Source organism: Pygoscelis adeliae, unplaced genomic scaffold (genome assembly GCF_000699105.1).
Source record: "Pygoscelis adeliae isolate BGI_AS28 unplaced genomic scaffold, ASM69910v1 Scaffold36, whole genome shotgun sequence".
Lineage (NCBI taxonomy): Eukaryota > Metazoa > Chordata > Aves > Sphenisciformes > Spheniscidae > Pygoscelis > Pygoscelis adeliae.
The window spans coordinates 1,858,413-1,872,671 of NW_008824934.1; the positions used below are offsets into that span (position 1 = coordinate 1,858,413).

Consider the following 14,259-nt stretch of genomic DNA (forward strand, 5'->3'; position numbering starts at 1 on the left):
CCCCGGCCTGCCAGTGATCCTCTGGACCGACGCACGGGAGGCCAGGGTGGGATGCCTGCATCAATGAACCACGGAGAAGAAAAGGGGAAAGGAGAGAGATGCCAAGCTGAGAGAAGCCTCTGGGAGCCTACCTACGCTAGCAGCTGAAACTGGGGTGGGAAGAGGGTGAGTCAGGGTTGCAGAGCGCTTCTTACTGTGCTCTGGGCCCAGAGCCGCTGGCATTCATCAGAACCGAGCCACTCCTGCAGAAAGAAGAATGACTACCCACTGCACCAGGTGTAATGACACCGGTTCAGATCCAAGCCTCCCACTCCATCCGTGACACTTCCTCACGCAGCCCCTAATTCGCACCAGGGAGGGAGCGGGATGCTTCATTACCAGGGAAGCCCCTGCCAAGGTTCAGCTCAGCATTTCCCCGAGCAGGCTGCACGGGCACAGGTGGCCGGTACTCCATGAGTAGCTGCCAGGGCAGATGGCACCAGCTCCACCTCCTCGCGTCCAACAGTGCCTGCAGATGCCCAAAACGGCTGGAAGGACAGCTGAGAATAGGACGGCTCCACTGTGGCCAACAGGGAGGGCTAGAAGCACCACGAGAATGGCTAGGAGCCGCTGAGGCTCCTCGCACACAGCTCCGTTCTGCAGAGAGATGCGGGAGTCGGCGCAAGGCTGCAGGCAGCTTGGGAGAAGGCTGCCATTGAAATAAAGGCCCTGCTTGAGCTGGGCCCAAGAGACTGGGCGAAACAAAGATGCTGCACAGCACACACACATATACGGGTCCATTCTGGAGCACTCCCGGGCTGGAGCTGGCAAGACTGTTCTGCCAAGTGACAGCCCGTGACAATACATGTATGCAAAGAGCTTGCTCTGTGCCTCAGCAACCCTCTCTCTCCCCTGCCCAACACACAGGCTTGCTCTGTGCCCTCTTTCAGTCCCCTGCATCCTAAAAAACACAGCAGCCGGGGCTTCAAAAGTTGCGAGCTGCCCTCGCCAGCCTGGACCTCCACCTCTCTCCCAGCTGCCAGTTCTGGCCACGCTGCAGTTTGCACCAAGTGCTCCAGGTAGAGCTCTTGGGTGAGCTTCTCAATCCATCCCAGCCTTCTTCCGAGCCTCCTGGACCGAAGCAGTGAGGACAAGCAGCAGGGAGGCGGCAGCCGGCTGCAGGCAGGGAGGGTGGAGAGCAGCTTCAGTTTCCAGCTTCAGAGCTTCCAGCTTCAACTCCCCATCCAGTTCTGCACCCTGGCTCTCCCGTTTAGAAAAAATGCGGATAATAATAATCACCAAACCCCCAATGTCAGTAGGTAAATAGCTCAATGTAAGTAGTAGGGATTAATAACAAGCTTGCTTTGTCAAGTGCTTTGAGATCTTGAGGTGAAGAGCTCTATCTAATAAGCCCCAAGAATTCACATTAAAATGCTTCTCCAGCTTAATAACAATAATAATAAATGTAATGTCAAAATTGCTCTTTTCCACTGTACAGAAAAGAAACAAATGCTACCGGAGCAGCTTGCTGATTGCTTATTGCACCCCGCCAGGCCCTCTGCAGCACGTGCCTGCCTGCCTGCCTGCCCCGCATTCCCCGGCAGCGCTGGGCCACCGAGAAGAGCACCCAAGAGGGGCTCTGGCGGGCACACAGTTCTTCCCCCCCAGGACCGAAGCTTTCTCCTGGACAGGAATGCTTGCCAAGGGAGGAGGAGGGCCCTGAACACCCACAGAGGAGGGGGACGCCAGGAAAACACGCAGGCGATTCCTGGCAGCTCCCCCCTCCCCAGGCAGGCCTGCCTGCTGAAGGCAGAACGTGCGTTTGCCAGCCTGGACCCGCTCCACATCCCAGGGGAGTCCGTCCCTTCTCTGAACGGGCTGAGAAAAACATTACAGCTCGCAAGTGGGAGATAGGAGGGTGGGATGTACCTGCTTTCGTGGCTTAAAGTGTCTCCAGCGACGGGAAAGGGGTAGGAGAGAGGAAAGGCTAACAACGCGCGACAGCCACACTGCCACGCTCCGGACAGACACAGCCACGAATCCCTGCAGCTAGGGCCGCGGGCAGGAGATCGAGAGAGAAAGACACCTCCCTGCAGCACACCCAGGAAGGCTAGGGCAACCTGCACCTCTGGGGACCCTCTAGTAGCTGACCCGCTGCCACTGGGTATTCTTGTTCATAGGAAAAGCCTGAAATGGAAGAATGAGGGTGTCTGTGCCAAATGTGCAAGGTGGCTGCCTTTTAGTCTAACGTTATCGGATTAAAAACTCTCCCTCTCTGGAAAGCGGGGGGTGCTCCCCTGCTAAAGCCATTTAAAGCAGACTGGACTGGGGCATACAAAGTGGAGAGCAGCCCTGAACTGGCTAGGCTGGGCAGCGGAGGGAAAAAGCTGTGATGCTCAAATACGTCTTTTCAATCCCTAACGCACACTGACGGGCACTGAGCTGACGGGCACCTCTGCATCCCACCTACCACCATTCCCCACTTGGTGCCCCAAGGATGGGGAGGTCACTAGTGGGCCACACTAGTGATTTGTCCCGTCCCAAATCCTGCCTCAGAGCAGTCGCTCTTCAATACCTACGTTAGAGAGGAGAAGCCACCATCACAGAGGAGGCAAGAGGCCATGAAAAACACCGGACAGCACCCTTGGAGCCCAGCGGGCTGGGGGAGAACGGGCCTGCTGAGGAGCCTGCCACGGACGCTTCCTCAGCCAGAGGACAAGGAGCACAAGCGAGGTAGTACCAAGCAGGCACGAATAATAGCAAAGGGCGAGGGTACGTGCACGATAAACCCCGCGGGCCGAGGTCGAGCTTTCCTTCTGGAGAAGGGGCAAGGCCCCACCACGACAACCTAAGCAAGCCTGCCCTGCTGCCATCCGTGTAAGGACACCGCCGGTGCAAAAGGCAGGGGAAGCAAGCAGAGAGCAGGGCAGAGCTGCTTTTGGGGCTTCCTTGTGCCAAAAGGGCAGAGGGAAACGCAAGGCCCCGGGGACAGAGCCGGGCATGTGTGTCAGGACAGCGAAGGCCGGCATTAATTCTGCATGAGCGCGAGGTGCCCGTTGCCGTGGAGACGGGTTAGGCTGGCGATCCAGCCGCGACTCTCGCCTGTGCACATTTACTCCTCTTCCCAGGCCCACCCTCCCTGCCATCGATATTAATTGCATCAGCCAGGGCTTGCTAGGTGAGGGAGCAGGAGCCGCCTGCCCTGCTCAGAGGCCTCCGCTGCGGGGCCGGGAGAGCCACACGCAGGCCCCAGCAGCAGAATGGCGGTGTCCACCCCACAGCCCCGGCTAAACGCCGCTCGGCACCTCCCAGGCCACGCCGAGATCACCACACTGCTTAACCCAGGCACTTTTGCTTAGAGCCCCTACCCCTGGCGCAGCCAGAGCAGCATTAGGGGCACGCGAGCCCCGAGCCCCAGTTTTGCCCATCTTCACCCACTTCGTGCCCAGTCCCTGCCTACGACATGGGACAGTGACTTCATGCAATGCCACTGACGTGGATCTGGAAAGCTGCAGTTAGCCTCGCTGAGCAGCAGCAGGCCAGGGGCAAATGCTGGCTAAAGGCACCTGCATACAGCCCTACAGGTACCAAAGGGAGGCAGCACCCCTCCTTGCTCCTCAGTTTTGTGCACATCTTTATTTCCACAGTTTAGCCACAGAGCTGAGCTACACTGCAGCTGCAAATCTGTGATCCCCAAGGCCACAAGAACCTCTCTACAACAAGCCCCAGAACTACTTAAAAGTTTTCAAGCCGACACGCTCTAAGGATGGAAGGTCCTTAAGAAGCTGAAAGAATGGTAGGCATCCACCATCCAGTTTGGGAGCCTCTGTGACGCTCTCAGCTCTCCGAGGATCTTGCTTGCACAGCTCTACACATGACAGAGATCTCTGGGAAACCAGGAATCTCCTCCCGAGACCACAGTGTGGTAGTTCAGCACCCCCAAACACACTCTGTGCTCCTGCGTCACCTGGGGAGACAGCGAGGGGAAGCCCAGAAACATGGTCGTCACCAGCCACAACCTTTTACAGCCCAGCTGCCTAAAAAAACTCTTCACTTCTAAAAGCCACCACAACTGAAAGCCACCAGCAGCAGAGCAGTCAGCGCTGCAGCCCGTCCCCACCCGGGAAAGGGCAGCCCGACGCCTCGCAGGGCTGACACCGGCGATGCGGGCAGCACGGGTCGAGGCAGACAACGGAGGAGTGGGAGAAGAGCTGACTACACAGTCTATAATTGGGGGGTCAGGAGAGGTGGGCAGCAAGGAAAAAAGTTGATCAGTTAGAAGATTTAAAAGCAAAATCACGTGCTGGAGGCAGAGAGATGGTAGTGAGCAAGGCGAAGGCGGTGCCGGGGGTGGGCAGGGCAGGGCGGAGCAGGGAGGAGTTGGAAGCATCTTGTTCTTGGGTCTAAAACATCAAAGTCACTCTTGCAAATCAAACATCATCTTAAAAGACTTTCTCATTAATCTGTCACGAGCCCCCTGCGAGTGCGGCTCTGAGCAGACTGTCACGGCTCCTTATCACTGGAAGAATTCATCAGCCTCCATCAGAGAGAGGAGCAGTTTGGAAACGCGCTCCACAAGGGATGCGAGCAAGAAACCAGCCTCAACAGCAGGCTCCCGCTGCCCTGCCTGCACACCCCAGCGCACACAGATCCCCCCAGCCTCGCCACAGAGCAGGCGGCTGAGAGCAGGAATCTGCCCCGAGGAGCCACGCCGCAGCAAAACACCCAAAGCTCAGCCCACACAGCGTGCACCCAGATGGGATGGCAGCCCGTACATAGCCCACGCGAGGGAGGGAGGCAAGGGCAAGAAAAAAAATACTTGGATTGTTTTAACCTGCTCCCACCTGCCTGCAGAGGCCACGCTCTGCAAAACAGAGTGTTTACAAATCAGGGAGATTAGAGAGCTCAGCAAGGGAAGGAGGGCTGCAGCAGCCTCTGGACGCCTGGAGGGAAAGACGGCTCCTCCCCAGCCGCAGCAGGTCCAAAGCCAGCGCTCAGCTGCACAGTCGGCAAAGCCAGCACACCGCCCTTTGCCAACCTTTCCCAGGCCCCAGGCTGCCGGGCACTCCGCAAGGTCTACTCGCGCTCTTCGCAAGGAGCTTGCTCATACCCCGGGGGTCTCAGCCAGCTTCACGCCTCCTGCTGCCCTTTGCTCTCCCTCTGCGCTTCATACGAAGTATTAAACGTAGCGACTGCGTCCCTAAGGCACAGGGTCTGCGCTAAGCCCAGCCTCCCCTCGGCTGCACGCTGCCTCCCGCCGCACAACAGCGAGCCTCCTTGTGTCACTGTGACCCCGGGGCACCTTCCTACAAAAACAACGTTCGCTTGGCGAGAAAGGCTCTGCCACAGCACAGCACCAGGCAGTATTTGCAGTGGGCTAACTCAGGAGCTGGTAGTGATGCACTAGCTCCCTCTGAAAGGTATCACGCACCAACTTCAGCATGACACGGCCAAGGGGAAGAGAAGACAAAGCAAGACAAATGCTGTTTCTTTGTCACACCACGAGGATTGTCTTGGGAGATGCGAGGCAGAGATGTGGGAAGAATGAGGCGAGCTTGGCAATCTGCGACCTTAGCAAGGACCCAATACAGGGAAAAACAGGAACACCTTAGCAGTTCTCCCATCTACTCCTCCTCTAACACTTAAGCCATGTAACATGAAAATGCATAAATTGATCCCCAAGAGAAAGCTCAAACCTCACTGTAAATGGAGAAGAAAATGCTCTCAAGAGATCAAAAGTGGTGTCTAATAACTGCTGCTACCTTATCTACCGCTCAGCTGTTGAAGAGCTATGTTTAGCATCTCTCCTCTCTCCAGAGCAACCCTGAAGCAGTCTGAGCTGGTTTGGCTGAAGCACACTTTGCTGCGGTGCTCAGGATGCGGACCCCAGGCAGGGAAGCCATCGCTCCCACTGCGGCAGCAGGCAAGAACGCCAGGCTGGGCCACGGGGCAAGTGCACGGGGACGAAGCTCCATAAGCAGACCCCAGTCCTGGCGCCCAAGCTGTTGCCTCACTGCCACAGGGTGTGAATATGAGCAAGAAAAAAGGAAGGGGAAGCCAAAGACCTAACCATGGTGACTTCAGTGCAGGACCCCCTGGGCCAGCTAGGAGATGGCCAGTTTCACCCTGGAGGCATGACTTGCCCAGGATCCTGGGGCAAACAGAAGAGCACCCCAGGTCACCCCCATGCCCGAGGAGGCAGCGGGTGCAAGCGCCGTACCGGCAGTGCAGTAGGTCAGCGTTTCAGTCTATGCTGCAATGAAGTCTTAGAGAAGGAGTAGCCACTATGTAATTAAGAGGGAGCAGCTGCTGAGAAGCCTGGTACAAAAAATTTCACCTTGTGCAGAGAATGATTTTTTTCTGTTCCGTGATGCGTGACAAGACTTCCCGCCATGCTCTGATGCTCCCAGGCCCTCCTCGCTCAGCAACGCCAGCCTTGGCCCAGCCGCCCACCGGCTGACACAGCCAGAGGTGCAGAAACACGGCCACCGCTCAACGCTGCTGGAGCCAGCGGCCGGCTGGGCTCTGCCCGTCTGCCTCGGGGACAGGCTACCCCGGTGCCACGCGGCGGGGCGCGAAGCATTCAGGCGGGGGGTGCGGCGGGGGCTGCAAACCTCTCTCTGCTCCCCACCATGCTTCTCCGCACGTGGCCTCGGCAAAGGAGTCATTCCTCAGCACAATGGAGCTTGTGAAGGGAATACTGACAGCACAATCAAGCAGGAGAGTATCTCCACTGAGCCACCATGGCCCTGGGGCAGCCCGTGCCCCAAACACGTGCCTCCATGGAGCACCCCTTCCCCATACACATCTGTTCCACTTCGACACAGAGAGGGGAGGCCACGGCAGCCCAGCAGCCACTGTGGGCCTGCCAAGAGCACCAGCAAAGCTTAACGTCAGCCCCGCTGTCCGTCAGCATTTGCTAGATGGGGAGCCGACACAGGTGGACACCACGGCCCGAGGTCGTAGCAAGATGGATTACTGCTGGAGCGGATTGCTTTTCCCGCTCCCGCTGCTGCAAGTCAGCTCCTGACATTTCAAATTGCACGTGCGGGAGAGGGCTGGGGCCGGGAAAAGCACGGGTGCAAAAGGAAGAGAGCGTGGGGTGGTCAGAAAAGACCAAGGGCTGCAAAATGCATCTATGGGCAGAGAAAAAAAAGACAGGTTTGCAACACCTTCCCATTCTACTGAGATCAGCCCCGCCACGAAGCCTGTGCTATGAATTCATTTTGCAGCATCCAAGTCTTATATTGGCTTGTGTCAAAAGAGAAATAGGCTGGGATTAGCAGCCAAAGCCAGCAGGGTGTTCCAGTACCGCCACACACAAAGGGAACAAAATTGAAGAGCTTGTGTTATATTTTAAGTTATATTTTCATGGCTCTCTTCCCAGGGCTGTCGAGCGTCCCCTCCTCTGTCCCCCTGAGCAGGCGCAGAGCTGCCCAAAGAGCCACCCGGCTCCTTTGGGAAACCAAAAGCCCGAGGCTGCCTCCCAGTATTCCCTCCGACAGGGACTGGAGAAGGAAGGGCTCAGCGTGAATTTGGCAGCGGGAGGAGGGTACGGACAGCACACACGCCTCCCGAGGCGTGGGCCAGCCCCAGCCTTCTCCCCACCAACGCACTGCAAGGTTTGACTTTGGGGCTGCAGGTAGGCTGTGGGCAGCATGCGTAACTAGGCAGAGCAGGCAAGGGGAGGCAAGCACCTTAGATGACTTCTAAGCCCAAGGCAATTATTTCCCCTTCACTACATCTGTGCCAATAGGTTACTGGCCAGAGGAAGCTGTTCATCAGAATTATGGGATGTTAATTAAAAACTATCAAAAAAATAAAAGGAAGGAGCATCTTTTCCTGATGAAGTATCAAACGGGAGGAGCAAGACCAGGACAGCCAGCGCTCTGTGCCGAAGAGCACCACAGCCCTGCGCAGCCTGGTAAAGCCTCTCCCTGCTCACTGCCTCCCCACGCCCGGGCATCCCCTCCTCAGCTGCCAACACACGCAGACACAGGGCTGGGAGAGCGCAGAGAGGTCGTGAAACACCACTTCCCCACGCCACTTGGCTGTCCCTAGCAGAATGGTCCTCTTTGCAGGGCAGCAAGGCACACGCACACACCCCCTCCAGGCTCTCTTGCCACCGCAGCACAGCCAAGGTTACAGTCTGCCCAAACTCATCAAGTCATCTCCAGGTGGGGAGTATTTCCTAACACCCCCCTGGCACAGATCAGATGCTCCGTAACACGCGGCACCATTCGCACCCCATGAAGGCAGAGACAGCCACCGGCAGGGACACGGGGAACCAGTCGTCACAATGCTGCAGGTGGCTGTCTCTCTCTTCATGGCAGAGGGGACACTATCTGGGGAGGGAGCCCCACTGGAGGGGAAGGGGAGCTGGACCTGACGAGGCAAAACCATAGCAGGGTGCTGAAGAGAGGGCATCCAGCAGCCAATGCCCAGGACAGAGCATTGTAGAATTAATCCACTAACCGATTTCCTATGCAGACTTGAAAAGCCACCTGCACCAGCATTTTCTCTGCCTAACCCCATGCCTGGACCAGTTCTGCAAACCCTGTATTTATGGGGCTGCCAGGCACCAGAAAGCATTTTTCCAATATTTAATTTCTCAGATGTCCTCATCTCCTGTGTCACTGCTGCTTTTACACATCCATAAATAAGCGTTTAGCGCTGCTCCCTCGGCCCGGTGCGACGGGTTGAGCCAACGTCACTCTATCCATCCTCGCCAAAAGGAAATGGGTGTCCAGCCCTCTCAGCCTTCTCGGACGTTTCCAAATCCAGCAGAGACAGGACCCACAGCTGGTTGGTGCCATTGACACATCTGCAAAGGTGCGTGGATGCAAGCAAAAGGGCTGACTCCCACCACCCTGGAGAGCTACCATGACTCTCCACATCTGTGATGGATGCTTGCTCGAGACAGGCTGAAGCAAGATGTAGCTCTGAGATTAGGACACGCTCCTAGGCTTGATCCAGAAACCTGCTGGGGCCAGCAAGAAACCCAAACCTGCCAGACCAAAGGGCTGGTGATAGCAAAAGGGGCTAAACAGGCTGCCCGAGCCGGGGGCTTCTTTCTCCCTAGCAGGGCTAGCAGAGCAGCACGGGTGGAGAGCACTGCCCAGACCCTGCCAGGGAGGCCCCAGCCGCAGCTTACCCCGCATTGTTCCGCTCTCAGCCCCTCGCCTCTGCTCGCACCAGGCAACGGGGAGGAGGCTTGCCTGCACCAGGAACGGGAGCAGAGCACGTGCACAGGCACGGTCAGAGCCAAAACTGCCCCCAGTGAGGCAGAGCCCTGCTCTCCTCCCCTGGCTCCCACGTGAGCAGGACAGCTTTGCGTCCCGCTTGCTGCTCTCAGCTCTGGAGCTGTCTGCTGTTGGCTGTGCCATCGCACTCCACGCGGACCTCGCTAACAAGTACCCCAGCCGAGAGGGCTTTCCACACCCCTACGGAGCACCCAGGGGAGGAGGGTGGCAGGAAGAGAGGGACGACAGGGAGCTGACCCCAAGAGCCCGGGGCTTCATCCTATTGATCCACCTGAGCAGCCAGCCCAGCTCTCACCAGCCTGGCTTCACAGCTCCTAGAGGGCTTATTGTTCTCCCTGCCCTCAGCAGAGCAAACAACAAAACCAATCTTGCCTCCCGCACGCAACTCCACCAAGGGATGCTACAAACAGAAATCAAACCTCTCATCACAGATGCTGCAAGAACAAGGAGAGGGGAGGAGGTAGCATCCAGATCCTCCCCCACCATTTATACTCCCCCCCCCACCCCGCCGGCCACCCCCCCCGTCCCCAGAGCACTCCTGCCCCGGGGGGCCGCAGCTGAGCCAACATCCGCCCCCTCTCCAGCTCCCCGCGCAGACACTCCCCAGCTCCTGCCTAGCGCTGACGAGAAAGGAGAAGAATTAGCCAGCTTGGATGCCACGGGCCAGTCCCTCAGCTGGGGAAAAGGCAACAGCCTTCATGGAGCACTGCATTTAAGTCAGCCAAGCTTTAAGACTCTATAGGGCTTAACAAGCCCCTGCCCAGCTGCGGGAATGCCAGCAGCGCGGGAGATTTGGGAGAAAGCAGTGAGTTAACAGCATTAATGGCTTTGTTTCAAAATGAAGAAGAGACCACTATAAATCAATGTGTGGCTGAAGAGTTTTCTAGGGTGGAAATTGGTATTGGAAGAAATAGAAGAGATAAACAGCACACAAGTGCTAATTAGAGACACCTCCCTGCTGGCTGGCGCAGTCTTTCACCTCCAGCATCGCTGGAACACCAGGGGAGCTGTCGTGGCTGCAGCACCTTTCATGTATGCAGGACAGGGTCTTTGCAGAAAAGATGCCTGAGGTGAGGGAAGCCACTTCCTTCAGACAAAAACTGAGGTCTGACATTGCCAGGGCAGACGGTGATTTCTGTCTAGCTTTGCACCACTGTTTGGAAGGGCAAAGGACCACACCAAACCTGCCAACAGCAGGGTTTCCAGACAGAAATACCAAGTTGCAGATCCTCAGCTGGTACCGGTGGGCAGAGATCTGTTGGCTCACAGCGCAGGCTGCCAGCTGGTGGCAACCCACTGCTCACTACAGTGCTGTGCAGACTTGTAGAAGATGAGGATCTGGCCCAGAAGATAAAGAGGTGACAATCTTCAAGGAGTCCAGTTGGAGAAGAAGCAACCAAGGGGCCCTGCTGTGCTCGACACTGGCACTGTCACACCCTCGTGCTGGGACACAGAGAGCACACCACCTGCCAAGACCCACCAAATTCTCGCCCGCCACCCTTGTCACACCACCAGGTACCACCTGGGGAAAAGAACATGGTGCAGCGAGGCAGAGTCCCTCCCCTGCCTGTCCCTCTCAGACGCGGCTGGTTAGGGGAAGGGAGAAGGGTTCGGGGGCTCCCCAACCAGCCCTCCCCAAACAGGCTTGTCGGTCGGACAGCCGGGCACAGCTCTCACTAGCAGACCACCCTGTCCCGCCAAAGCCACCCTGAGAGCAAGCCTAGGACAGGACAGCCATGGCCCTCGCCCAGCAAACCTCAACCAAATCCCAGCAGTTTACAAGTACAAGCACGGCCCCGTCTAAGTCAGTGGACTATAGCCACCAGAGCCACGTCTCCAAGCCAGCCCAGGCGACGAACACTGCCAGTCCCTCCAGCACAGCAGAAGGAGCAGGGACCGGCCCCTTCACCCCAGGGGTACCTCTTCCCAGTGCCCCGTGCTCCCCTCTGCCCAGAAATGCTTCCCGAAGACCACGCGAGGCATTTGCACCGTATTAGACTTGCAAAAGGAAGCGCCTCATTTGGCAACCCACCAAGGGTGGTAGTTTTCCATCTCCTGTGGAGACCAGAGATCTTTCGGAGTATGTCATCTGCCTGGGCTGGGCTGCTAATATTTTGGAGCCCTAAGCTAGGAGTTACACCTACGTTCGTTTTTATTTTTGCTTTAGATGTCTCCTCTGGTCCAATTATAGATTAATCACATTTTATCTAGCATCCGTTTCTCCCCCGCCTCTTTCCCCACCCCCATCAGAGAAGGAAAGAAAGAAACAAACGTGTTATTAATTGGCTGCTGTTTTCTGCTGGGTTCTTATCTGTGCACGTGAAGCTAGGGAGGATGGGGAAGGTGACTGAACAGCCTGCCAGCAGAAAGCAGGGCGTTTCAAGCCTTAATTTCTGAGAAAACAAAGCTCCTGCGATGACATTATCTGACCACGTGCTTGCCTGCCTACATCCAACAGCTTTTAAAGCCATTGACTGATAACAGCATGGCCTCAAAAACCAAAGTTCCTACAGGTCTGTGAAACTGGAAGGCTTTAGTAAACCCAGAGAAAAGGTGCGAGGTGCTGGCGAGTACGCTGCTCATCAGACACCAGGGAATCCATAGGTGAGAGGCAATCCATAGGCGAGTGCCACAGGTCCAGGGAAAATGCAAGTCCATAGGAAACCCAGGTGCTGTCCCACCTGCTCTGCCAGGGAAAGACCAATAACTCTGGAAGAGAATAAGGAAAGCACCACACTGCGTCATGAGTGGCAAGGTGAAAATTAGGAGGCGGGGAGGGAATTGTTAGGAGAGCCCAGAAGCAGAAACCTGTAGGACCCAAGCAAGGACGGGAAAGAAAGGAGGGCTGTGTTACAGTCCCACACCCTTTCTGGCCAGGGCAGCAGAGATACCTGATGTCCAGCTGAACACCAGCTTCCATTTCGCTCTTGATGCTGATAAAGCTGAAACCTTTTGCCAGCTGGAGCCCAAGCCCAACAGATTTTTTGGTAGCATTTATACAGTGTTAGTAGCTGACTGATCCAAGACTGGATGGGCTGGGATGATTCAACTTTGGCTGCACAGCAGAAGCAGTAATTTAATGAACAGCCAACAGCAACCTCTGCTAGCCTCAAAAATCACCTCTCCCTGAGCTGCTCAGCCCACCTCCCACGTACTTGCACCAAAGAGGTTCCTACCTGCTTTGTGCCCATTTAACCTCCTGCTGCCATGAGCCAGCACAAGCCCCTCCAGTCCTTTCCCAGCAAGACCAAGACCTGCTAAGGCAGCAGAAAGTCCCAGGGAAACACCGCGTCCACATCACTCCCCCGAACAGGCATCCCTCTCTGCTTGGCCTACGCCTGCTCTCAGGGCAGGGTGTGGGGCGGCAGGGAGGACGTCTGCTGCCCAGGCCACGGAGAGATGCAGCCTCGAGCTCCAGGCCCCACAAGCTGAAACTAGTCACCTCCCTCACTGTCCTCCCCTGGGTTGCTCTGACGCTACACCAAAAAAACGGAGGGACCAGGAGAGGCAGAACACTGTTTCTGGCTATTTCCTCGTGCTAACAGCCCATCACCTTCTCATGGCCTTTCCCTCACCTGCGACTCTGTCACATACCATGGGCACACATGTCATTTGCTTTTTTTGTCCCCCCCTCTGTGCTTGCAGAGCAGCAAGCCTTTCTGCATCTCCTTCTGCTTCCCCCCTCCTTTTGCCAACATCCCGGAAGACCCTTAGGGGACAAACACAGAATAGCCACTGGATTCCACACTGCTGCTTTTAAGGATAAGGTCCCTTTCTCCAGTCCCCTCCCTTCCACGGCCTCAGCAGATGAACCAGTAAAGCTCTGCAAACCGCTGGAGCACACGGAAGACCCCATCTCCCTTTCCAGCCCTTCCCCACCTCCACCACAGCTGTCCGGGAAACCCTCTGCAGAGAAAGGGCTGCTGTGCTTCCCAGGGAGCAACAAGGGACAGTCGCTCTGCCCTCCCTCCTCGCCCCGGAGGGCCATGCTCCTGCATCCCCAGGGCAGGGGTGAAGGCAGGGCACGGGCGTGATGCAGTACTGCTCCGGGCACAGAGAGCAGCCAGTCAGCTACAAAATAGATCACTGGGTCAGGAGGCGCTGCTCCACCGTCAGCTGCGGGAAGCACGAGAGGCTCAAGCTATTTGCTCTCAAGTACATCCTGAGCACAGGAACCGAGCTCCAGCAAGCGACGGTGTACTTACCATCTCGTGGTGTCGGTGGCGTCTGAGTAAAATAACTATTGGGCTTGTCTGCAAAGAAACAAAAAACACGGGGCTATCAGCAGTTCCTTTGTGCACACTCTGCCCTCCTCCCCCCAGACCTCTGTCCACAGCTCCCCAGCAGCTTTTGGGCCAGCGTTTCATTCCTTCAGCACACATGCCCTGCACAAGCAGGCACCGACTCCCAGGAAACGCCCGGGAGGTCCTGCAGCAAGAAGGGAGCAGCTGGAACAGGAGCCAGGAGCCCCAGCTCTCCCACCTGTATCGATGGAGCATCTCTGGCTTGGGATCTGGCAGCAGCCCCTCTTCTGCCTGGCAAGCTGGGGCTTGCCTCAGCCCGTTGTGTGCCATTTCACCAGGGCTGTGATGCAAATCGCGCTGCGTATCACCTCTCACACATGCACCCGCCGGGGCACTGCCTCATAAGTCATTTGGGTTGAGTGGGACAGCAGCGGGGAACGCTGCAGCCTCCGGGGCAAGAAGGCAAATGTGGGAGAAAGGGGTAGCCTGGGGCAGCAGAAGGTGAAAGCTCCCGTGGACACGATTGTGGGTTCCAGAGCAAGGTGGCACAGCCCTGCCACCAGCCAGCCCTCTACATTTGGGTAACCCCCAATTAAGCAGGGGGACGAGAAGAGTTCCATTCAGGCAGTTGGCTCCACAGACCCTGCCATCCTGAGTGGAAAACACCGTAAAGCGAGTATCAACCCGGGCTCTGCTCTTTATTAAGTGATGTGCCCAGGGCAGCAAAGCCAGGCTGCAGCAGAGGGCACACCACTCCTTACTGGCCAGGCTCT

The 14,259-nt window shown here is 56.8% G+C and overlaps 1 protein-coding gene across 1 annotated transcript in view; it reads right to left on the minus strand.

Annotated features, from left to right (window-relative positions):
- The window catches only part of AGRN (agrin), a 117,758-nt gene that overhangs the window by 49,279 nt on the left and 54,220 nt on the right, over positions 1 to 14,259 (minus strand). Inside the window, exon 3 of the mRNA XM_009325180.1 lies at positions 13,448 to 13,495. Coding sequence (XP_009323455.1) covers positions 13,448 to 13,495 — 48 coding nt within the window. The remainder of the gene's footprint in view (positions 1 to 13,447; positions 13,496 to 14,259) is intronic.